This window comes from Sprattus sprattus (assembly GCF_963457725.1).
Source record: "Sprattus sprattus genome assembly, chromosome: 3".
In the NCBI taxonomy this organism is placed as follows: domain Eukaryota; kingdom Metazoa; phylum Chordata; class Actinopteri; order Clupeiformes; family Clupeidae; genus Sprattus; species Sprattus sprattus.
Window position 1 is genome coordinate 36390665 of NC_137922.1, and position 26698 is coordinate 36417362.

Below are 26698 nucleotides of genomic sequence, written 5' to 3' on the forward strand. Positions count from 1 at the left end.
TAAACATAGATCAGAGAAGGAGAAATGACAGCAGCCTGGACCTTGAGAGTGTGTGCACAGCCACACACACACACACAAATGCACACACACTCACATGTGGACAGACACACACACACACACTCACCCACGTGCAGACAGACACTCACCCATACACGCATAAGCACTCACACACACACGCATAAGCACACACACTCACACTCACACTGACACACACACTGACACACACACTGACACACACACTCTTCTGTCCTGGCACATGCCTGTCAGGGGACCTGAGTGAGTCCAGAGCAAGTCGTTGTGACAGGTAGAGGGCACATCAAGGGGACACAAAGTCCGAGGGAGAGGATGAGCACTTCTCAAATTCAGTCTCTGTTAACTGTAATAACACATTAGTTTGAATATATACATGCGTCTGGAAAGCATGACAAAGTAAGTATGCATCCATCTCCTTACTATCAAGAACCCTTAACAACAACCGTTGCTTTGTCCTTACACAAACCTTAACCTCAACCCTAACCACAATCAACACTTTACTCTATTGACTATGTGTGCACGGAAATATTTGTATTCCTCTGTGTCAACAGGTTGAAAGATAAAAAAAAAAAAAAAAAGACAAGGACTAAAACAAAAAACTAAATTCAGATAAACTCATCTCTGCTGTCCATGTTGGGAGCACTCTCATTATATTCTCCCTCCTTCAAACAAGTTTGAAATCCTCTGTTTGAACATGGAGTGTAATTACTCCTGATAGTAAACAGCCCTCCCTCCTCCTCCTCCTCCTCCCATGAGGAGGGCCCAAGGCCCGCTGCAGTGGCTCCTGAGGCCCGCTGGAGCGGGGGAGCTGATAGGCATCAAGGTCCACTTCAGCCGCAGGAAATAGTATTCATTTCCTCCTCCAGGCTTTTAATAGGCATTGTTAGAAACCCACTACCACACCATCATTGCCTCCCACCCTCTCCCCTTCACTTTAACTCTCTTACTCCCTACTCTCCTCTCATGCCCTTTCTCTCCCTCTACCTCCTCTACTCCTCTCATGCCCTTTCTCTCTCTCTCCCTCCTCTTCTCCTCTCACACCCCTTCTCTCTCTCTCCATCCTCTACTCCTCTCATGCCCTTTCTCTATCTCTCTCTCCTCTGCTCGTTTCTTTTTCGTGCTCTTTTCACTTGCCTTTTTCGGTCTCTCTCCGTAAACCTTCTTGCTCTCTCATACTTTTCCTTTCATCACGCTCTTCAACTCTTTTTCCATCCATTCCCCTTCCTCTCTCCTTCCTACTGCTCCCTGTTGGCCTTTCTTTCTCCCTCATTCTCTCTCTTCTTCTCTTTGCCTTGTTTCTCATACTTCCAACTCCATTTTTTCCATCTCTCCCTCCCTCTCCTGCCTTCTGCTCCCTACTTCCCTTTTTTCACCCTGTCTCTCTCCCTCTCTCTTTCTCTCCCTCCCACTCGCTCTCTCTTTGTATCTTTTGACTTGCAATCTCTGTGTAAATCAATTGATAAACGTTCCTGCTGAAATGTGGCCAAGAACAAATTGTTTGGTTTACGCTCATGGTAAGTTGATATTAGCCGCCCCAATCCCACCACCTACACCCTCACCCTCCCCCCATCCACTCTTGTCCAATTTTTCACCCGAGGACTAGACGGCGTGGCAGACGTTTTGCACGTTAAAACAACTGTACCGGGACCTCCATTTATCTTACGGTTTAGGCCGAGATAATTTGGGACGACAGCTTCGCACAGGCCAATTACGCGAGCTTAAGTTATTGGGATTTAAAGGGCCAACGAGGGTTCACCGAAACGGGTCGGAACACGAGATGAACGAGTCGCTGACAAATGTCCACAGTTGGGAAAACTGCAGGACGCTCTCTCTCTCTGAAATATATATTTTATCATAACACTGTGAACGTCTTCAACGTCCGTGAACTCTGTGGCACATCAAAAGCTATTTGTTTTCCAGAACTTCACTGTGCGTACAGGAAGATCCTATTTTCTGTCAACCCGCTTGCCTCACAACCAATTTATATGTGCAGTCGGCCGGGGGTCACTGGCAGAGCCTGTATTATTTTCCTTCTCTTTGCTAAATAAAGAGACCTGGATCTCTGGAGAGCGTTGGACGTAGATCACAAAGCCTTTTACCCCACACCCCCCCAACACACACACATACTCTCACACACATTCACACACTCTCTCCTCGAGTGCAAAAACACACACACACAATCTCTCTATCACACACTCACTCACACTCTCCTCCTCAAATGCAAACACACACATACACACACAATCTCTTTATCACACACACACACACACACACACTCACTCACTCACACTCTCCTCCACGAGCGCAAAAACACACGTACACACACAATCTCTCTATCACAAACACACACTCACACACACTCTCCTCCTCGAGTGCACACACACACTACAGTGGACGGGGCTGACTTCTCGGCGAGGCTGCTGTTGCTGTTGCTGCTGCTGTTGCTGCTTTTCGTCAGCCGGCGAGAGAGCAGAGAGCCAAACACACGTCTGGACAGAGCAGCTCGGACCGGGTCAACCGCGCCTGGCCAAGCTGACTGCTTGCCACCAGCAGGAACACAACTGAAGGAGTTTTATGGAGCTGACTCCGCACCCACTTCCTGCTTGTGTGTGTGTGTGTGTGTGTGTATATGAGTAGAATTGGGGAGTTAAGACTGGGGGCTGTTACAGACCTAATGTGAGAGCTTGTGGAGACAAGGCGCAAATGTGTGTGTGAGTAAGAGTGTGTGTTTATGTAGGTATGTGACAGTGTGTATCTGAAGGATTTGGTGTATGTGTGTGAGTGCTGTGTGTCTATGTGAGCGCGTGTATCTGAAAGATCTCGGGGGGGGGGGGTGGTGGTAAGTGTGTGTCAGAGCTGGAGCGAGTGTGTTCTATTTCTGCACATCCAGCCTCAATCTCTGGCAGCCACAGAGCTGAGCCCACACACAGATGTTCTGCGTCCTCTGACCCCGCAAGCTATGGCCCTGAGCACTGTTTCAGAGTGGTGTGTGAGTGTGTGTGTGTGTGTGTGAAAGAGAAAAAGACAGAAGGAGGGTAGAATGGGGGTGCTTTGGCAATACTGTAGTGTGTCATGATGCTAATAAGGCTGCCTTATATTTAAATTTCAATTTGAGAGAAGGGAAGAGAGAGAGAGAGAGAGAGAGAGAGAGGTCCGCGTACTGCCATACTGTTGAATTCAGATGAAACAGAACACAATGTACAATGTATACGTTTATACTGCACAACGGTAACATTTGTTGAAATTCAATTTCAGTCTTTCGAATTGTTCACTGAACATCACCACAACACACAACAACCCCTTACCCTAATCTTACCCATAACCATTGTAGTTTACAGGGTTTCAACACATAGTTGGTTTATAATCTCTAGATAGTCTATAGGGAATATCCAAATACAGCGTGACGTGCAAAACTGCTAAATATTGTGGCAGTGAATGGGATGTGAATTGTAATATTCAAGGTTCACACAAAAGTCCACTAAGTGCAACAGATCTCCTGCCGACATCATTTCAGTGCTCTGTGTGTATGTGTGTGTGTGTGTGTGTGTGCGTGAGATAGCAAGTGACACTTACGGCTCTTTCACCACAAATGCTACTACTGCTGGTTCTGACTGACTTAGACCGGTTTTAACACACACGACTACTCCAATCTGCCTCCATCTTGGCCTGGTTCGCCATCAAGCCTGGATGCCGGAGCACTGCAGGAAAACTCCTCTTTGCAGTCCATTTCACTTGGAGGGCTGAGCCAGTACAAACACAACCCCTCATCGAGGGACTGTGTAACCTTGAAGTAACCTAATTTACCCAGCTGATCTTACATGTTGTCTTTGCCGTGTCATAATAACCTCCACTCCAATCAAGGAGCATGTACATATGAGGAGAGGTGTTTTTTAAAGAAGGGATGTGTGTGTGCAGGACGATGCTGAACTCATGTCTAACTCGTTTTGCAGCCAGACCTGTTGAATTTACACATAGGGGCAGAAATAGGGATGGCAGAGCTAGTGCTAGTGCTAGTGCTAGGGGAAGAGAGCCCTGTTGGAAGAGTGCAGTCTGAGAGAGTTGACACAGCACTGGCCCCGGATCCTAGAGGGATGCGTTCCAAGACCTACCGCAGACAGCCCAAACTGTGCATAGTAGCGATAACCATTTATTTTCATGTACATACAGTACATAGCTTTAATAAAGTTTCATTTCTTAATTGCACACAGTAAGTAATCAAAAATGAGTGATGAAATAAAACAATTATAACGATAAACTGTAATAATGGTTGGGTTAATGTGGTCTCTCTAGAATGAACAGGATTTTGACATTTCGTTTATCCCTCAACGGACGATGGAGTGATGAAACATCTCCTTCCTTCCTTCCTCCCTCTCTTTCATTTTGGCCCAGCCCCTACCGTGAAGGAAACGAGGACGGGGGAATCAAGGACAGACATACATGTGCTTAAAGACATGAGTCACTTATTAGGTGCGTCGGTGCTGAAAGGATACTGAGTTGCGCGGGAGTTTAAAACTCATGAACTGTTGATATCTTTTTCATTTTCAGGCCGCGGTAAACCAAACAGCGGGTTCCACTGCGTTAATATAAGTTAATATCATAATGCTTTGAAAGGATGTTTGATCTGAGTCTGTCCCCCTCTCTCTCTCTCTCTCTCTCTCATAGTGGGATTTTGATTGTAAATCTACAGACAGTTTCCAGACTCTCACTGGCTTCAGTGTACCTGGCAGTCAACAGGGACTCCCGTCAGTCTTACCTGAGCACACACCTTGAAATCCTGCCTTGTCTCCTTTGGCGCCCGCTTCTCACCTTAAACTACCTTCGCCTCACCTCACAGTCCCCCTGAGGATTCTTCTCCCTTATCTCACATGAGTCTTCCTCATCCTCTCAGACCACGCAGTGACTTAAGGTGTGTGCTTGCCTTTGTGTGTGTGTGTGTGTGTGTGTGTGTGTGTGTGTGTGTGTGTGTGTGTGTGTGTGTGTGTGTGTGTGTGGGAGAGAGAAAGAAAGAAAGCGAGGGAGAGAATTTTTCTGCATTTGCCATCTCAAACTTTTGAGTGAAACTTGAAGTGAATTGTGAAATGTTAAGTAGCCTTGCAGTGCCAGACCGTATATGGGTGGATGGGGAGGGAGACGTTGGTCTGGGCACTCTATATTCCTGGCCGGTCAAGTGGGCAAACTACGGGCAGTAGGTGATCCAGTTCTTTTCAATATAATTCGAAGTGACACTCATTTGCAACACCCATGACGCCCAAATTGATTTCCTGGCCCCAGTGGTTGCAGTGAATCATGGGATATGGCCACACCAGGGTAATTATTACAGCACCTTCCCCAGGCCCCCGACCAGAATAGCTCACTGCAATGGAGTTAGAAGACTCCTTGTCCACCCTTTGGCTTCATCTGACCCCAATGGATCTGTGAGGATGATGACTTTCTCTGAACTTGAGACAGCCATGACTCTTACCTGCAAGTAATAGCTCAACACTTACAATTTTCTTTGTGTGGTGACTTTAGTTTCACGTAACCAGAAATCAGGTCTGGATCCTGTCGATTCTGGAGACTATGATCTCTAGTCTCCTCTAGACCTGAGGCCCTTTCTCACCTGGGGCCCTCTCTCACATCTGAGGCCCTCTCTCACACCTAGGTCCCTCTCTCTCACCTGGGTCCCAGTCTCACATCTGGCCTTCTCTCTCACATCTGAGGCCCTCTCTCACCTGGGTCCCTCTCTCACATCTGAGGCCCTCTCTCACACCTGGGTCCCTCTCTCACATCTGAGGCCCTTTCTCTCATCTAGGCCCCTCTCGCATCTGGGCCCCTCCCTCACCTGGGCCCCTCTCTCATCTAGGGCTCTCTCTCACCTGGGAGTATCTCCACTTCTGGCACTTGATGCTGGCGGGCTGGGGCAGGTGGGGCATCAGCCTCTGGAGCTCTTGCATGATGAGGGGCTGCACCTGCTCCTTCTCCGCCTCCAGGTGCTGCACGCCGAACGGCACGCTGGTGTGGACCACCATCGACGGCCCGCAGTCAGGGGACTCTACAGGGACACACACACACACACACAAACACACAGGAGGGTTTCAGGTTCTAGAAGAGATTGTTGACACACACACACACACACACAATGGTCTCTCAGACTACTCTCGGTACTGTTATTGGTACTGTTATTGGTGTAATTGGTACACACACACACACACACACACACACACACACACACACACACACACACACACACACACACACACACACAAATACATACCTACAAACAGAAAGTCCCTCAGACTTGCATGGACCTTCTCTGTACTGTCTTACACATGCCCGCGCACACATTTACAAACAGTGCCTCATCTCACACACACACGTGCTGAAACCACAATGCATTCTACCAGTACATCCACTTGGGGCACCTGCACCAACACACACACAGACACAGGTTGATTTAGTACACTCTGTTCCCACATCAATGTAGTGTCTTTGAGTGTGTGTGTGTGTGTGTGTGTGTGTGTGTGTGTGTGTGTGTGTGTGTGTGTGTGTTAGGGTGTATGTGTGAGATCGAGAGTGTGTGTGTATGTGTGAGATCTGAGTGTGTGTGTTTGTGTGTGTGTGGTTAGTGGATGTGTAAGATCTGAGAATGTGTATGTGTGTGTGTATGTGTGAGATCTGAGTGTGTGTGTTTGTGGTTAGCGCATGTGTAAGATCTGAGAATGAGTGTGTCTGTCTGCTCCATCCTTGCTGAGTGTCTGAAGGCAGGTGGAGGTGCTGGAAGCAGGTGTGTGTGTGTGGCCCCAAAAGGTTAGCTTGCCACTCACCGCAGAACCTGATAAACTCTTCAAACAGCCCCCACCAGCTGAGGTGTGTGTGTGTGTGTGTGTGTGTGTGTGTAGTTGTGTCTGTGTGAGACAGCAGGCAGAGGGCCTCTCTACTCCTCAGTTGTGTTTGAAGATGAACTGTGCACTCTCAATGTGTTTTATTAGAGCAGTAAAACAGCTGTTCAAAGCCTTAAAAAGCTTTCCCTCTCTCTCTCTCTCTCTCTCTCTCTCTCTAATGCACGTTCATTTTGTCTTCCATCCCTTTCTCTTCTTTATGATGGATAGGGTTGGCTCATAAACCCTTCTAGAGTAAAGTTAGAGGGTCTGATTTGAGAGAGAGAGAATGAGAAGGAATGAGAGAGAGAGAGAGAGAGAGAGCATTCTGGGCTTGTTTAAAGCCTCGAGTGATTGACATTTATCACAGTCAAATATATTCTCTCTATAAAAGGCTTTGGACCTTAAATACTATAGATCTTCAATGGGACCTTCTTGAGAAAAAGGGGGAATGGAATCCTTTCCATGGGCAAAAAGCTTTACATTAAAAAATCTATTGAGGCTATAGATCACAGTGGGGGTTGCGTTATCGAAACGGTAATGCCCCATTTGATGGTGGGGGCCCTAGAAGCATAGCCTGGCCATTACCAGCCTGTGACTCCATTTTTTTCCGTCAGTCTGGCCTAACCCCGTTCATTTTCGTTTCCGAGATGGGCGGGTGCTTAGCTTGAGGTTTAAAATCATTGGAGTTCCCTTAACCAATCTGCAACGTTTGGTAAGCATTCGGTAGATTAAACTCTTCTCAAAGCCAGTTGGGAGAAGAGCTACGACGTCCTTTCCAATCATAAAACTTACAAGACAATACTCTTGTTCTCCTTTTAATTTTCTGATGTTCTCGAGAGTTGAGACAACTTTCCCGATAGCTTTTCGAGTCTCTTTCTCCAAGGTGAGTTTTGCGTCACAGCTCTGAACTGTTCGCTGATTGGTGCGGTTTGATTTTGAGTCCTGGAGACGATTGTCAACGGAGTTGGGCCAGACTGAGTATGAGCTTGAAATCAATTCAGGCGGAAATACGTAGGCTGGTGTCACCAGGCTACTAGAAGCATACCTCTGACTTCAATGTGAAAGAGGGATTGCTGGTACACTTTACACTTAGTTTGAAATTCACAGGGGATACAGCCAGTTAATAATTTTTTTTTTTAAAGAAATATATGTCTCTAACTTCAACTGATGTTGAAGATGCATTGTTCTAGCTCATTACGATTATGAGTGGCGCCACCTATTGAATAATGTTCAATGCAAAAACCTAGCACATCCTGAGCCTATATCTTGTGATGTAAAGATTCAAACTTCACGAAATCTGACACCCCGCATCATTGCAACATTCTTTGGACGCATGCCAAATTTTTTGACATTTCGTCAATAGGGGCAGCAACTAGAACGATTCAATATCACAAGAACTGCTTCAGCTAAAATATGGCATTCCATTTGGCTGGGTCAACAAAATGGCCGGCAATCGCCAATCCAAATTCAGCAGCAAATACATGCCTGTGTTAATGTAACATTCAAATGTTCCTCTTTCACCTGTTGAAACATTAAACCATATGCTACTTGGGGCAGTTGTCAAATACTGCTTGGACCCCGATGATCGCTGCTTGTGGCTATATTTAAAGTATTATTTTGATAGTGTATACCCACAAAGCTAACTCTTAACCCAACCCCATCTTGGCCTTTGAACATTTTATATGTGTGCTTTTAACTGAAGCCTTTTTCTTTACCTATGTAGGTGCACAATTGAATTGGAGCCATTTGTTTGCCCCTAAAAAGGGGCATTACCATTTTGGTGCAAAAGTTGGACATGTCGAAAGTATGACGAGTAACATCATTTTAACTACAGAGATGTGTTTCTCTCTCTCTCTGAGCAAACACTGACATGATCAGCTTTATTTGCAAGACAAATGTTTCTGGTGACCTGATAAGCTCGTATGCATTTGATTAATCATGGTTCCATAAAACGCTTCCATTCAACATTTAATGATTGCATTGCAAGGCAAGCAGGAGGGGACAGTTACATTACTGCAGCCATATTCTCAGCGTAAATCACATTTACTGAATCTGGAACCAGTGATAGAGAGAGAGAGACAGAGAGAAAGAGAGACAGTGAGAGAGAGAGAGAGGAGGGAGAGAGAGGGAGATTAATGTTTCCTGATTTCATCACGCCATACATTAAACACGCACAAACATGCTTCCAAAAACATGGATAACAAGAAAAGTAGGCCAAAAAGGACAAGCATGGGAACATTCACATAGTTTGTTCAATTCCCCTCCCTACAGAACACTTGGACTACACTTAAACATACACACTTAATCTATTTATTTCCAGAACACTTGGACTACACTTAAACATGCACACATAATCTATTCATTATCAGAACACTTGGACTACACTTAAGCATGCACGCATAATCTATTCATTAAAAGCATTGCATTTTGAAGGCCGATTTTAAACCCAGGTCTAGATTTCATCCCGCCATTCAGGACCTATTTAAAAATGAAACCCTGGGTGGATGGTCAACACTGTTCCAACCATCCGCCCCCCCGCCCCCCAATAAAGCCCCACCCCGACCTTTCCCCTCCAACCTCTCATAGGCTTGTGGGAGAGATGGCGTGAGATGAGGGGGCTTTGTGGACCACTGCATTCTGGGATAGCACGCGTGCTGCTCTGGCCTGGGCTTTGCGTGGGTTTGGCCCTATCAGTACGGCTGAGTCTCAGAGCAGGAGGAGGAGGAGCAGGAGGAGGAGCAGCAGGAGGAGGAGGAGGAGGGCAAAGGTCAACTCGGCGCCTGCCTGGGCACGGGCCAACACAGAGAGAAAGGGAGGGAGAGAGAGGGATGGGAGGACTAAGATAAAAATGAAGAAGAGAAAGAAAGGGGGGAAGGAGCCTGTGAGACAGGGAAGAAGAGAGGGAGTGGGAAAAATAAGAGGGAATGCTTACAGGAAAGAAAGAAGAGAGCGAGAGAAGAATCTGAAGCGAAAGAGTGGGCAAAAGAATGTACAGAAAATACAGAAGAGGGACAGAGATAGAACTGGAGAGGGAAAGAACATGTGTGTGTGTGTGTGTGTGTGTGTGTGTGTGTGTGTGTGTGTGTGAGAGAGAGAGGGAGAGAGGAACAGAGAGTGTTTGTCATCGAGTGTTGAGTGTTAAGGAAATAAAAGGAAAGAGATGGAGAGAAAGAGAGTCAGGCAGACTGCTCCCTCTCTGCTCGTGTGTGTGTGTGTGTGTGGGCGGACAGGCGCTGGCACCGTGCCCGCTGTCAGAGTCACTCGTTTGTCAGGGGGGCACGGCGGGTCACGGGGGTGAGCGCAAGAAAGCGTCTGCCTGCAGCCCCTCCACACATGCCACTAAACTCCCCATTTGTAGGCCTCTTCTCTCCATGGAAACAAGCCACTAGTTCTTCTCATTCTCATCGTTGTGTGCCGTGGCATATAACCCTGTGTGTTATAGGATATAATGAGCTGCTGGCAGTCGTGCTGGTAGAATCCAGTGAGAACATTTGCATTTTTTGAGGTTGAGAGCGAGGACATTGGTCATGTGGATATTCGTTTTCCAAAATGCCTCTTCCCTGACCAGGTGATCAAGGTTTCTTTTTCAAAACCAACAGATGGAAGAGTTATGTTGGCTCAAATACATGAGGGAAGTTGGAGTCTTTGAATATTATTCACCTCTGAATTGAGACTACATTTCTTCCTCTCCCGTGGCGAGCCAGCAGTCCTCAGAGAACCGAGAGAAAGGTCTGTAGCTACAAGTAAAGTACATTACGAGAGGCGGTCCATGGATTAAAAACAGAAACGAAGAGAGCGAGAGAGGCACAGAGACAAACATGACATGGGCTTCAACCCAGACTGAATGCAAAATTGAACAGGCCTTCTAATTACGATGCAGCCTTCAGAGCGCTGCAAGCTATGAAAGGTGACAGACCAAAAGGCCACACACGCTCTCAAATACACACTCACACTCTCAAATACACACTCACACACACTCAAAGGAAGTCTTATCTTCTCTTGCGCTCACTATAGGCTGACTTAAGGCCAATTTAGGGTCGTTTTAGACGCAGAGCTGTAAGCACGTAATTTACACAAGGAACTTGTTTTAGACAAGTTTTGATTTAAGGTTTGTTTTAGACGCAGAGCCGTGTTGCAAAGCAAATTGACGCCAGAACTGTAGTTCTATATCGTTCCTACTGACCGCCAGAGGCGGTGCTTACAGCACATGGATGTTATCACACGGTACGTGCAGGTCGAGACTTAATAACAACAAAGTCAAACGTGACCTGGGTGACGTCACCCGGTGACCCCATGACAGGGGTTAAAACACCGGTGGACCCAGGAAACTATCTCTTTCATCTTCTCGCATTTGCGTTTGCAGGTTTGGAGATGGTTTGTAGACTGAAGCGCCGAAGTTTCGTTACCTTTTGGTTGGGGCCGTGATTTCACCCCCCAAGAGACTGCGTTTTGGTCATCTGGATTATATTTATTTTCACTGTTTATTTCGCTGTTGCGCCGCCTTTAAAGAGTGCTCTCGCTCGTTGGGGCTGGCTGCTGACCCTCCGAAGTGGTGTGTCTCTCGCCGCGGGAGGCCGCCTTGGCGTTGAATTGGAGGTAAGGTTGTTTTCTTACCAGTTTGTTTTTAGAGGTGTTTCTCGCCGCTGTTGATTTATTAGCGATATTTGGTGGCGCCCGGCGCCCCTTTTGTTGCCTTGTAGCTACCTTGTTTGTAGCCTTCTTGGTTTGAAGTTCCTCCCATAACAGTTCCCTACTTTGTCTGTCACGATGAGGTACGGCAGTCAGTATAGGTGTTCTCGCCTCACGACTGATATTTAAAACCACTTGTTAAGCGAGATGGAAACCCTCGCATAGTTTGCTTTTGTACCGTCGTTGTTTTGAAGAGGCAAGCGGCGTTCTAGCCTACTTGCCCCTGTCGGCTTGTGTCACGCTCAGAAGGCTACAGGTGTTTCTCGCCTTATAGCTGATAATTAAAACTACTTGTTAAGCGAGATGGAAATCCTCGCATAGTTGGTTTTGTACCGTTGTTATGATGAAGATGCAAGCGGCGTTTTCGCCATAAGCATTCAATTAAGTAGTCTAAACGAACAGGATTTACTCCTGTTGCTACCTACTGTTTGGGTAACTGTAAAGCTACGTTCTATGCCGAAATGTCAGTTCTAAAAGCAGGTATGTTTGCGGAACTGTTAACTGTGGTGTTAAAAGCGAGTGGGTCCGCTCTTAAACAGGACAGGGTTTTTACTCCTGTTGGCTTGTGTTAAACGCTATAGGCAGGCTGCGTTTACCTACGGACAAGTGGCTGCCTTCTTATTAACTAAGTTTACCTTAGCTGTGCCCTAGCTCTTTCATTGCGGTGACTATTGATAACGTAGACTTTGTTATCATTATATTGATTCTGACTTGGTTGTCTTTTTATATTAAGACTAAAAATACTGTTGGGGTGCTCTCGCCCCTGGGTGCCTTGTGGCTTTGGTTGTCTTTTATATTAAGACAAGAAATACTGTTGGGGTGTGCTCGCCCTGTGTTCTGTGCCGTCTAGCTCTTTCATTACAGTGCATGAGATGCCCTGTATTGTTATTTTGTGTTAGTCATTGATAACGAACCTAACAAAATTGTTGGGGTGTGCTCGCCCTGTGTTTTGTTGTCGCCTAGCTCTTTCATGGCGGTGACTATTGATAACGTAGACTTTGTTATTATTATATTGATTCTGATTTGGTTGCTTGCAGGCTTAGTCTAGCCTAGCCTGTTGACCCTTGTTATTTTTTGTAAACTACTAATAACATTGTTGGGGTGCTCACGCCCCTGGGTGTTTTGTGGCCTTGGTTGTCTTTTTTAGTTAAGACAAGAAATACTGTTGGGGTGCTCTCGCCCCTGGGTGCCTTGTGGCCTTGGTTGTCTTTTTATATTAAGACTAGAAATACTGTTGGGGTGCTCTCGCCCCTGGGTGTCTTGTGGCCTTGGTTGTCTTTTTATATTAAGACTAAAAATACTGTTGGGGTGCTCTCGCCCCTGGTGTCTTGTGCCTTGGTTATCTCTTTGTTTTTTGTCTTTATGTATTGAGACTAAAAAATACTGTGGTGGTGCTCTCGCCCCCGGGTGCCTTGTGGCTTTGGTTGTCTTTTTATATTAAGACAAGAAATACTGTTGGGGTGCTCTCGCCCCTGTCCTCTCTCGTCAGCTTGTCCTGTCCGGTGCCTTCGCCTGACTGGTTGACATGGAGTATCTTCACTGCTGCGTGAGCTGCCGTGTGAATCTCGAGATGGAAGACGGGCATCGCGGTGCCCCTCCTGTCTGGGTCTCGGCCACTTACAGCAGGGCTTGACCGACCTGGCCTGCGCTGACTGCATGTGCCTCAGCATGGAGGCACGGACTGCCAGGTTTGCGCTGGTGGCTGCGCCACAGGAAGCTTCCCTGACCCCGGCGGGGCAGGGAGCCGTGTCTACTGCAGGCGCCATGGGGTGGCCTCACGCCCCGCCTTCAAGGCGCATGAGTCGCGCTCGGTCCCTTTGGCGGCGAAGGTCTGCAGAATGTCTGCTGACTTGGAGGAGATGAAGGCCCTGTTGGCTCGCCTTCCACCTCCGGCGGACGGTGGTACCCCTGCGGCTGACCAGCAGCCCGTACGCACGCCACCGCCTCCCAATCTGTCACCGGCCGCCGACTCCCGCGGCCTGGACGAGGTGTCCATCCTGGCTTCGGAGAGCCTGGACTATGATGGGTCTGGTGCCACTGACTCTGCCTCCCAGGCTGGCTCCCGGGCCACCAGCCGTGGCTCAGTGGCAGTGTCGGAGCGTGGGCGCTCCACCATTCAGCCCGCCTTGAAGGCTGCACTGGCCCGCCTAGGGTTGGACTCGACCCCGGCGGGCCAGCCTCAGCAGAGCGCCTTTTTTAGAGGCTCCACGCAACCCTCCGCGTTGGCCGTGCCGCCCTCGGCCCCCTACATCCAAGAGCTTCAGAGATGCTGTACGGACCCCAGGCGTTTTTCGCACCTCCCCAGCGAGTGCAGGGCTCTGGCGGACATGCAGGATGCCCCTGCGTATGGCCTCCAGCAGATGCCCAACATCGAGCCGTCTATGGCGGCATTGGTCCTGTCCCCCAACGAGGCTCTGCGCCCGGACGCTAGGTGCCCCCGCGCTCAGTGCCGCATAACAGATGATCTGCTTGTCCGGAGCTATGACATGGCGGCGCGGGTGGGACGCCTTAACAACTCCACGTCCCACCTAGTGTTGGCCCTCGCCCAAACATCTCAGGGTGCGGCCATGGGCTCTCAGGAGCTCTGCGAGGCTGCGCTCCAGGCCTTCGCCTATTCAGCGCGAGAACTGGGAAGGCTCATGTCCTTCTTGACCCTTGCCCGCCGCCAAATTTGGTTAGCCCAGTCGCCGCTGGCGGAGCCGGACAGGAGGATCCTGCGCTCTCTCCCTGTTGTCCCCGGGGAGTTGTTGGCCAAGCCGCGCAACAGGCCCTGGACAGGAGCGTTCAAGTCGTCCAGGCACGGGAACAGTATGCCGGTCTGCGCCAGCTCGCCGACCGCCGAGATTCCAAGGGGTCCGGACCACCACCATGGCCTGCCCGGAGAAGGCCCTCGTCCTCCGGCAAGAGATATTCAGCCTCCTGGAGAAGGGTGCTGCTCCCGGTCGGAGGCCCAGGCCCGCTCCGATGTCGCACATGTGCCCTTGCATGTTGCGGAGCTGGGGCTCAGCGTCAACCTGAAGAAGAGTTTGTTGGTTCCAAGCCAGGAGTCTCTGTTTCTCGGTATCCACCTGGACTCAAGGTCGTTGAGGACTACTGTCTCTCCGGCCAGGATCGCCGGCATCCACCGGCTGCTCGGACGCTTCAGGTGTGGCAGGTCACTCTCCCTCAGGTCCTTCCAACGCCTCCTCGGCATGCTGACCGCTGCCTCTTCTCTGGTTCCGCTAGGGCTGCTGGAACTGCGCCCGCTCCAGAGGTGGCTGAACGACCTCCGCCTCCACCCTGCCTTGCACGGGCACAGGCTGCTCTAGGTCTCCTACACCTGCGACAAGCTCCTCCGTCCCTGGAGGCAGAGGGCTTACCTCCTGCAGGGTGTCCCCTGGCTGCCGTCCCTTCCCAGCGGGAGGCCGTCACCACGGACGCCTCCCTGGAAGGATGGGGTGCGGTCTGGCAGTGCCGGACGGCCAGAGGCCGCTGGAATTCTCTGCAGCGGCGGCAGCACATCAATGTGTGGAGCTGCAGGCTGTCTTTCTCGGCCCGCAACGCTTCCTCACGGGCCTGGCCGGCAGACACGTTTTGGTGAGGTCCGACAATTGCACGGTGGTGTACTACATCAACCACCAGGGTGGCACCAAGTCCCTCCAGTGCTTGAGGGTGGCCCAGCGTCTGCTGCAGTGGGCCCATCGTCGACTCCTGAGCTTCTGGGCCGCGTATTTGCCAGGGGCCGCCAACAGTGCAGCGGATCTGCTGTCCCGGCGGGGCCCCGATCCCGGGGAGTGGCGGCTCAACCCAGCGGTGGTCCTCGCCATCTGGGACCGCTTTGGCAGGGCAGAGGTGGTCCTCTGGACGCACTGGCACACGCGTGGCCGCGGCGGCGGCTTTATGCGTTTCCCCCCGCTACCACTGTTTGCGCAGACTCTCCACAGAGTTATGGTGGACCGTCATTCGCTTCTGCTGGTGGCTCCTCGATGGCCGGGGAGAGTGTGGTTTCCTCAGCTGCTACAGCTTTTGGACGGAGACCCCTGGTGCCTGCCGATGAGGCAGGATCTTCTGTCTCAGCTGGGGGGCCAGATCTGGCAACCGGATCCGGCCCGGATACAGCTCTGGGTTGGCCCTTGAGGGGCCTGACCCCTTACTAGGGCTTTGTGAGCCGGCGGTGGTCAACACGATTGCCAGCTCGAAGGCGCCCTCCACCAATGCCCTCTACGCCAACCAGTGGAGGCTATTCTCCGATCGGTGCCTGGCGCTGGGCGTGGAGCCTACACGCTGCCCCCTGCCTACCATTCTGCGGTTCCTCCAGTCACTGTTTGACAAGGGTCTGGCACCTTCCACCATCAAGGTGTACGCTGCTGCCATCCCTGCACATCATGCCAGGGTTGATGGACGTACTGTGGGATCCCTTCCTCTGGTGGCTTGCTTCCTCTGGGGCGCTCTCCGTCTGAGGCCCCCCCGGCGGGCCCGGGTGCCCACGTGGGATCTGCCTTGGTGCTGCAGGCTCTCTGCGGTGCGCCATTTGAGCCCTTGCTGACAGCAGATGTTGCAGGGCTCTCCATGAAGACGGCGTTCCTTCTGGCTATTACATCTGCCAAGCGCGTTGGGGAATTGCACGCGCTGTCGGATAGTGGGGACTGCCTGCAGTGGCACCCCGGCGACAGTGGGGTCACTCTGTGGCCTAACCCCTCTACCTGCCGAAGACCCTCTCTTCCGGCTTTGTTAATCAGCTACCTTTAGCTACCAAGCCCCTCTCCTCTGGAACAATCTCCCTGCCTCCATCAAAGCTGCAGACACCGTGCCTATATTCAAATCAAGACTTAAGACATTCCTCTTTAGTGCATCCTATAGCCAAAAGTAACCGCGCCAACAAACCAATCACCTGCTGTACCAGCCACCCAGACATATCCGAACACAAATTAAAATATTACTTGCATTTAGTACCGCAACATCAAATGTGTTTCCTGTTTGCCGAGTGGATGCATGTACGGCCCCGGCAAACAGATCACAACAAAAAAAAAATTAAATTACTACTTGTAATTTAGTACCGCAACATCAAATGTGTTTCCTGTTTGCCGAGTGGATGCATGTACGGCCCCGGCAAACAGATCACAACAAAAAACAAAATGCTCAATGCCAGAAAAACTAAACATATCTAAGTACCGCAATATGCAACAGGCAAACCGACACACAGGTGACATGTCCCTGGTTGGTGAAATGATTCATCTGTGTGTTTGTTTGTGCTGATTCCCGACTGACAGACCTGCAGACTGATTCGTCATTTCCTGTTTGTTAGATGGATCAGGAGGAGCCTCCTGGGCCTGATCACTCCACTCCTCAGCCCGCCCCGAAACGTCCCTGCAGACCGGCTCCAGAGCAACACCAGCATCGCCCACGCCGCCCTGCTCCCCATCCTGGGCCCTCAACACAGTCATCATCCCCTCGACGACTTCTCCCGCTGGATGTGACGACCACCACTCTGGTCATCGGCAGCTCCATGGTCCGAGATGTCCACACCCCCCCTTCAACAAGCGGCCCCTGCAAGGTCCACTACCTCCCCGGAGCCAGGCGTGTTCCAATCGCTGATGGAAGTGGAACTATCCCTCCCCACCCCCACCACTCTGCACGTAGTCTCTCTACCTGGTCTACCTAGAGAAACCCTCGGCCAACCGCACCCACCGCCACTGCTTTGCCGTACACCTTCTCTACCCAATACCCTATGCTAGCCTTTATATACAATATACATTATTGCCTCCACCGAAATGTTTCTTTGTCCCTACATCCCTTACCCCTGTAACAGTAACCCTATTGGCACAGTAATCTGGTCTTGTCTGTATCATGTATTTACCACCAGATGTATGTATACATATGTCCAGTGACCAAATGCTGGCTGTGTATTGCCCCTGTTGCTTCCTTTCCCCTTCTGCCACACAACCCTTCCCCTTCCCCCCGTCCCACCTTCCTGTCTCCACCCGGCCGACCTCAAGCAGATGGGTCCCCCCTTATGTGCCGTGGTTCTGCTTAAGGTTTCTTCCTGCCTAACAGGGAGTTTTTCCTTGCCCCTGTTGCCGTTGTGCATGCACTAAGGGGGTTCAGGCTCTGGGCTCTGTTAAGCGCCGAGAGGCAATTGTATTGTTATGGTGCTATACAAATAAAATTGAATTGAATTGAATTAATCAGTCTCCCAGCCTGTCTGCGTTGCAGCAGATCAGGGGGAGAGGTCAGAACCTTATGCCCTGTTCGTGCCCTAAGAATGTATGTGTCTCGTACTGAGGGCTTCCGTCTGAGTGATGCCCTGTTCCTGTGCCACACCGGACCGAGGAGGGGCCTGGCACTCTCTAGGCAGAGACTGTCCAAGTGGATAGTGGAGGCCATACGGCATGCCTACGGGCACAGTGGCTCCACGGTTCCTCGGGATGTCCGGGCGCACTCCACTCGTGGTATGGCGGCCTCCTGTGCTTCGCTGAGGAGCGTACCCCTCTCTGACATTTGCAGCGCTGCCTCCTGGGCGTCCAGCTGCACGTTCACGCGGTTTTACAGGATTAATGTTGTCCCTCATAATCCTTTCCCGCTGGCGGTGGTTCCTGGCCCGTCCAAGCAACACTGGGTACGGGTAGGCACTCCTTGTGACTTTGTTGGTATTGGTCATCCATGTGCTGTAAGCACCGCCTCTGGCGGTCAGTAGGAACGATATAGAACGATGGTTATGTATATAACCACGGTTCTATGAGTTCCGGATGACCGCCAGAGCTGGCAGTCACTCGGGAGTCTATGCGAGAAGACTTGCCAAGAGATAGTTTCCTGGGTCCACCGGTGTTTTAACCCCTGTCACGGGGTCACTGGGTGACGTCACCCAGGTCACGTTTGACTTTGTTGTTATTAAGTCTCGACCTGCACGTACCGTGTGATAACATCCATGTGCTGTAAGCACCGCCTCTGGCGGTCATCCGGAACTCATAGAACCGTGGTTATATACATAACCATCGATTTATTTTGAGTTAAGTAAGCGTATTTATTGCAGCAGGACAAAGGAAAAAAACTTACCGGAGCATGAAAGTGTAGTGGGCGAAAGGCTTGATGTTATGAATACATGTGTTACACAAAATACAAATGTTGGCAATTCAGTACCAGTGGCGAAAAAGAAAGATCACATGACGCAAAATTTCGTTTATTGACCCCTGGTGCCTGCCCTGTTTTAGTCGCATAGTCAGGAATTTTGGGCGACGCACTTAAACACGTAAGGGGGGGGTATTTTACCGCGCAAGGGGGGGTTGTGTATCTTACCTGCTTACGCGTTACGTCTAAAACAAAGCATATATCGGCCTTTACTTTCTTTTCTATACGGGACATTAACACATTTTCTCTCACACCCATATTCACACATTCTCTCTCTCACATACACACACACACACCTCTACCCTGCTCCTTCACACTTTCTTAAAGTTCAGGAAATAGCAGCGTAGGCCTTGCAGCAGGCTCAAAGATATTCATGTGTGTGCATGTGGGCAAGACAGTGGAGATGTGATAGACACACATGCAAAAACACACACACACACACACACACACACACACACAGAGTTCATGAAGAGACATCGGTCAGGGAAAGAACATTCAAACAGGAACTACCAATACCCACAGCATTAGTTCTGACACATTTTCTGCTATTGTGCATGTTCACCTGAAACAGTTGCCATGACTCCAGTGACACAGCAACAAACAGTAACAAACTGCACCTGTTACAGTCTCAAATGTTTATACATTTACCAGCGCTCTAACCACACCCAAATTCCCTTCATGAAATCCAATTTCCAGCAAAACTGAGCTGGGAGAAACAGGCAGGCTGGGACAAACTAAAATAATAGAGCTAGCTTGATGCTAACAGATGGCCTAAATTCCAGACAAACACAATGACGACACACATACACGCAAAGCGACTAACCTGTGTCGCGCTTCTTGTCGTCCACGGCGATGAAGCGGATGCAGGGGCTGTTGGAGACGTACTTGGCGGCCCAGGGTGCGGGGATGTGGGTGTGTGGAGGGTAGAAGAGGCCCAGGGCGTAGCGCGAGGAGTAGCTCACCGCCTCCAGCTGCTCCCGCTGGGGGTCTGCCATCACTGTGGAAACACAAGACAGCACAGCACAACGTCAGGTGACCGTGACACACACAAACACACACACACACGCACACACAAGGCTGACTTCAGTCAGTTTTTTTATTCGCACAAACGACACACAGTAACACACACGTGCATATATAGTGGCGATTCAGGACACACACAAACACACGCACATGCAGGCCTGAGGTCGCAGTGAATGTTATATCTGCATTTGTCCCATCCTGGACTGTCCTTCCTCCAGGACCCCCCAGGAGCAGTGGGCAGCCTTAAGGCGCCCGGGGACCAAGTCAAGTGGTCCGTCTTGGTCAGGGACGGACAGTTCAGTTCTTCTGCATGTTTTTCTGTTGGGGTTCTTAGTGGAGGAAGCCCCTTGTGAACACGGCGATAACATGCAAACTTCACACATAAAGACCACACACACACACACACACACACACACACACACACACACACACACACACACACACACACACACACACACACACACACACACACACACACACACACACACACACACACACACACACACACACACACACACACACACACACACACGCACAAACACACACACACACACACACACATACACGCACACACCAGGCCCTAGATACTCAACTCTGTCATGCTAAAAGGTTCTTCACAGAACCTCTGTAACACAAACAATCAGTTGGCTTTAAAGCTGGTTCTATGAGAATGAAAAAGGTTCCTAGTTTCTGATGATCACACAACATACATTTATGAAGAACCCTGCATCACAGACCTCTATATAAAGGCTTTCATAGCTTCCCAAAAGAGTGGAAAGTACCTTGAAGATGGTAGAAGGCACTGTGTCTTCATAAGTTTGTTTAAGTGTCCTCACATTTCTGGACTTAAAACCAGTACATTACAGTAAACTGTCATGGTCATATGACATCAGTACGGATGGAATGTACATAAAACAACCCAAAGTAATTCCAACTGACATGTTCTTGAAAGATAACCAGAGAAGCTTCCTTAACCCACGCACATGAAGCTACACCTCTGCATTTCAAAGCCTTCCCCAGTAATACTGTGAATGGTTATACAGAAATACGACTGTAACCATCCCTTTAATATGACTGATTTTATTCAGAGAGATGTTGGTTTATCCAGAACGAGGGCTTTTTTCCCTTTATTCTTTGTTCCTTTCTTCTTCTTCTTTTTTTTGGAAACATACTGCCCTTGTTTCCTGTCTGGGACATCTGTTGTTTATTGGCCCACGCGGCTCTCAAACTTGGCCCCCGCTCGACTACAGCGTATACCAGGGGTCAAAGTTCAGCGCTGCGGCTTCAAATCAGAACTGCTACTCCCAGGCATCCCTGTGAGTTAGCAAAACCAGAGTGTTCGCATTCTAAGAAGTCATGTTTGCCTTTGAACTCTTATTACTGAAAGATGAATTCCAGTTGCTTCGTGTACTGAAGGGTTTTTCTTTCTCTTTCTTTCTTTCTGGTTTTTAATCTTCTAGCGTTGAATTCTGGCGAACCTCCAGGGAATTGATGAAATGTAATACTACATTACTTGGTCATGAGATCTTTGGACGGCAGCACACGGCACGTGGTCAGGCGCGAGTGTGCAGAGGAACGAAAGAAAGAAAAAGGAAGAAAGGAAAGTATGGGCACGCTGAGAGATGAACAGATGCACGTCCCTCTGCTGCTGCTCCTCTCCTCTCCTCTTTGGCACGCTATGGCCTCTCTGCACAGGCCCAGGGCTTCCACCAACTCCACCGATTCCTTTGTGGTTCAAACAACAAAGATTTTTCCCTCTCCTTTGCACACAACAAAGGCTTTTCCCTGTCAGATTCCTCTATTGAACCCCCCCCCCCCAACCCAACGCGACCCAACACCCCACCCACACACTTAACCCCCCCCCCCCTCCTCTTCAGTTCCTCTGCAGGAACTCAGATTCCAAATAACATGCAGGTCTCCTTAGTCATCATAGAGGGTAGTTCCCCCCCAGGCCCAGCAGGCAGGGGCAGTGGGCTGGTTCGGTGGACGGGGCCACACTGTGCCGGCCATGGAGGTCATGTGACCATCCCAGGATGTGTTCCCTTTTATCACACCCTCCCCCCCCCCCCCACCCCAACTCCTCTGTGTCATTTGCTCACATCTGGCTGAGATTAGGAGCGTGTAACAGTGCCCCCCTTGGTACCAGCAATCTGCTGGGATGTCAGAGAAAGAGAGAGAGAGAGAGAGAGAGAGAGAGAGAGAGAGAGAGAGAGAGAGAGAGAGAGAGAGGGAGGGAGAGAGAAAGGAGAGGGGAGAGGGAGAGGATGGGACAGGAATGAAGGATGAGAGACAGGAAGCAAAAAGGAAGTGAGAGACAGAGAGAAGAAGAAGAAGAAAGAGAGAAAAGCAATTAAAGAGAAAGAGAGAGTGAGTAAGTCAGAGAGATGGAGAGGAGAGGGGGAAAAGAGGAAGAAGAGAGAGAGTGCAACCAGTGAAGGGATAACTCAAATACTTCCATTCTCATGCTAATGGTATCCTTTTGTGGAACATGCCATTGCCACACGCCATCAAAGATTTCAACGCCCACCCAACATATGTGCTGGAAGCGACAGAGGCCACTCACAGTGTCAAGCGAACAGCACAGTACAAACACAATCAGATCAAAATCTGGCTGTAGACCAAATGGATTGGTTCATCAAAGCGAGCTCCACACACACGTGAAAGAGACACTTTGCCTCTGATTAATAACTACAAGCTCCTGGGCAGCTAAAGTCACCATTCTTCTTTTCGCTTCCCTCCTCTCACACAACCTCTCAACTTAACAAAGATCCACATCTAGGAAGTTCCAGGACAAACAAAGACAACTAATGCTCCTACGTAGCTACTTCAAATGGTTCCTACACCTTGGGGGATCTTATTTAGGACCAAACAAATCTAGACCACAGCATTTAAAATAAAAAATACATTATTTTTCTCCATAATGCCATGGATCACAGAAGATGAAGTAAGGTAAGGGCATCCATGGCACATTTAGTTTGACAACATACCTTTAGAAACCTACATTTAGGGTCAGAGTAACTTCTCATACAGAACAACACAAGGTTGCCAGACCTGTTTGCATTAGAAGCGTAGTTGATTTACATTAAGGGCCTGAGAGGCGTCTTAAACAGTATGGCTAGAGTTTGAGATGCTTGTTGTCCAGACCCACACAGCTGATTCTGGAGAATGCTCCTCATGCTTCTTAACTGCTCTTTTATTGGAATAAAGACTTAATTTCTGCATCAACCACAAGAAACATATTTTTTTCCTTACACATCTTCATTGCAGTGATTACTATCCGTAACGGTACATCATGCCTCTATCAAAGTAGGCACTAAGCAGATGGAAGAAGTACTTATGTCCATGGTACGCTTTTCTAACTCTCTATTCCAGACAGTTGGGAGGTGGGAGAGCAAGAACATGTGTGGTTCTTGCTGAGGCAGCAGACACCTCTCCACCACATAGCTGGAGCCTGAGTCACGGTGTGGTTCTTCTTGGGTGGGATCCAGTCGGAGCAAAGGTGAGGTTTACTGGACTGGACTCCGACTGACACAGAAAGAGCTTTCTGAGGTTAGGTTTAATTTAGTGTTACCCACGTTTTTGGATGAGGTCTCTGGACCTAGGTTGAGGAGGGTTAATTTTCAGGTTTTGCTGAAGTTAGAGGAAAGAGGACTTTAGAATCTCTCCATTGGACAGAGGTTTGTGGTCTGGAAAGGTGTGAAGTCTGTGTTATATTATTGGAACAGTATTAATTTCCGAGTTGAAATTAGGATGAAAGTAATGGAAACATTCTCAGACCACCCTTTTTTTTGGGCCATTTAGTTTGAAGTTTGAAAATGGATGAAGTTTATACAGCAATATTAATAACATAAGCTATACAGAAACCATACAGAAATTATAAAAAAATCACAGTGGGGGTCACGTCATCGAAACTCTAGAGGTATACCGCTGATTTCGATGTGAAAGATTAGTAGCAGTTACACGGTCTACCTATTTATTAACATAAAGTTTTGAAAAAATATGTGCATCCAACCACCAGATGATGAAAATGTCAATGTTAGTGGGTCATTGATGTGCCTGCGCCTTGTTAAATACTATTTATTTCTTATCCAACAGGTGGTAGGGGAGTCAAACCTTTCCTTGTAGGGTGAAATGATAGCATCCACGTATGTGCATAGGTAAGGTCTGCACCGGCCATCTGCTGCAGCGCAATAACATACACATTCTCTTGAGAAAAAGGCATCTCTTGTTAGGACCTCTCTTCTCTACCACCAGTTGTACAACTAGCAAAGACACACAAGTCAAGGTTTTCAGTGGAGGAGGTAAATACTGTAGGTATTGGCGGAGAGACCATGGCTCTTAAGGAGAAGGCTTATATCTTCCTTCTGGTTTTGGAAGGAAATACGTGTTTATATTTCATTTTCAGAGGGGGTTCAGCATCTGAGTTTGGAGTAGGCTAGAGTTTTGGTCTGTGTTTGGTGAAGTTTAAGTGGTCTGTTCTGTGTGTGCTGGTGGTGTGGTGGGAGTTGGGGTGTGGAGTGCTAGTCTGTTCTAAATGTTCAACACATCTGCCTGGTGTCAACCAATCAACAGCTGGAGCTGTGGTCTCCTCGTGTCCAACCACAGCCCACATTCGCAGCAAGGAACATGTTACAGATTGGATTTAGGGCGAAAAATAGAAATAAAAGTGACTGTGGGACTTAAAGAAAATAAAAGAAAATGAGAAAGTATTGAATTGCTTGCAGTGGTATTTTCATTCGTGAAAAGACATTCTGTGCTTCAGTTCTGCCTGAGGGCTGAACATTAACACCACGGAGGCCTCCGATGATATACTACACCAATGGGTTCTAATTCAAACTATTAAGAAAAGTGTCTGAAATGGGTCTTTTAGATAGTTCAGAACTAAACTACAGTGTTCCAGAGTGATTTATAGTGGTGGCTGTTTGAACTGGTTTGGACCAATTTGGACTGATTTGAGCCTTCTTCATGAACTAAATAAGCCTAAAACGGAATGTTTGAATCCAGGGGTATGGACTGCAAGAGATCAACTATTTTCAGTAATACACAGAATAAGATGCTAAATGTGACATTCAACTAATACCGAATATACCGAAGCCACCTCAACTATGTACCAAAACAGATCAGGGTACACTTCAACCAACATACTAATACTTCAACAACAGAAACAACAATAACAACAATGAATATGCGTCACACATGTTTTCAGATGGATGCGCACATCTGGAGTAACACGTGTGTCTGATGCCCTGTTCGCCTTCACATACAGTGCCACTTGAAAGTATGTGAACCCCTTGAGCACTTAAGCGTTTTCTGTTGTTTTACCATGATTTTTCATTTTTTTATCACCAATTTTCCATAGATGAAATGTCAGGTTTATGTTTATCATTTGCATGTACTTGTTTAGAGGAAATAGTTTGAGAAGCTAAAAAACTACATGAAACATGGAATTAGTCCATTTCAAAAGTAAGTGAACCCCCAGCTGAATTGATAAAGTCAAGCAGGTAACAGATTCAGTGAAACTTACTTGGGTGAATAATTAGTCAATTGAGCAAACCGATCATCTGAGACATCCTTAGGGAAAGGTTTGGGCAACACAGATTAAAAGAGAGAGGAAACCAACCAAACTACTGTAGTGCCAAGGTGTACCCACACAGATCAACAATGCAGAGAGGAAACGAGATATCCGAGAACATCAGGAAGAAGGTACTGACAGCCCATCAGTCTTGGGAAAGCTATAAGACCATCTCCAAAAGATTCCAGCTCCATCCATCCATCCAAGACAAATCATTTTGAAATGGAGGGCATTCAACATGACCGCATCTCTGCCTAGAAGTGGACGCCCATCAAGACCATCACCAAGAAGCACCAGAAGAAGAATAAATCAGGTAAAAGTCAACCCACACATCACCTCTAAAGAGTTTCGGACCTCTCTGGCAGCATCTGGGGTAAATGTACATGGGTCTACAATCAGACGAAAATTGTTGGTTTTGATCGTGACAAAATAATTCTATCTCGGACTCATCTGTTTAAAGAAGGGACTTCCAGAAGGCCTTTGGTTTATCCAAGTGCTCTCGGGCAAAGTTGAAACGGGCAGTTTTGTTCTTTCTTGAGAGCAGAGGCTTCCTTCTAGCAACCCGATCATGAATGTCGTGTCTATTCAATTTTCATCTGATTGTAGACCCATGTACATTTACCCCAGATGCTGCCAGAGAGGTCTGAAACTCTTTAGAGGTGATGTGTGGGTTGACTTTTACCTGATTTATTCTTCTTCTGGTGCTTCTTGGTGATGGTCTTGATGGGCGTCCACTTCTAGGCAGAGATGCGGTCATGTTGAATGCCCTCCATTTCTAAATTATTTGTCTTGGATGGATGGATGGAGCTGGAATCTTTTGGAGATGGTCTTATAGCTTTCCCAAGACTGATGGGCTGTCAGAACCTTCTTCCTGATGTTCTCGGATATCTCGTTTCCTTTCGGCATTGTTGATCTGTGTCGGTACACCTTGGCACTACAGTAGTTTTGTTGGTTTCCTCCCTCTTTTAATCTGTGTTGCCCAAACCTTTCCCTAAGGATGTCTCAGATGATCGGTTTGCTTAATTGACTAATTAAGCACCCAAATAAGTTTCACTGAATCTGTTACCTGCTTGACTTTACCAATTCAGCTGGGGGTTCACTTACTTTTGAAATGGACTAATTCCATGTTTCATGTAGTCTTTTGGCTACTCAAACAATTCCCTCTAAAAAAAGTACATGCAAATGATAAACATAAACCTGACATTCCTTCTATGGAAAATTGGTGATGAAAAAAATGAAAAATCATGGTAAAACAACAGAAAACTCCTAAGTGGTCAAGGGGTTCACATACTTTAAAGTGGCACTGTATAAACCACTCAGTACGTTTACATGATGGCATAAACCCGATTTCGGCTAAAGCCCGGCTTCTCTATCCATGGGGGGTTAACTGCTTTATCTCACGGTACATGGCAGTGAC

At 48.4% G+C, this 26698-nt stretch overlaps 1 protein-coding gene across 2 annotated transcripts in view; it reads right to left on the reverse strand.

Moving 5' to 3' along the window:
* The window catches only part of rnls (renalase, FAD-dependent amine oxidase), a 53735-nt gene that overhangs the window by 2416 nt on the left and 24621 nt on the right, over window positions 1–26698 (reverse strand). For both annotated transcript variants that reach the window (XM_080834998.1, XM_080834997.1), the window contains exons 5-6: window positions 19510–19683; window positions 5889–6064 (exon numbers count right to left, since the gene is read on the reverse strand). In XM_080834998.1, the coding sequence (XP_080691124.1) occupies window positions 5889–6064; window positions 19510–19683 (350 nt within the window). The remainder of the gene's footprint in view (window positions 1–5888; window positions 6065–19509; window positions 19684–26698) is intronic.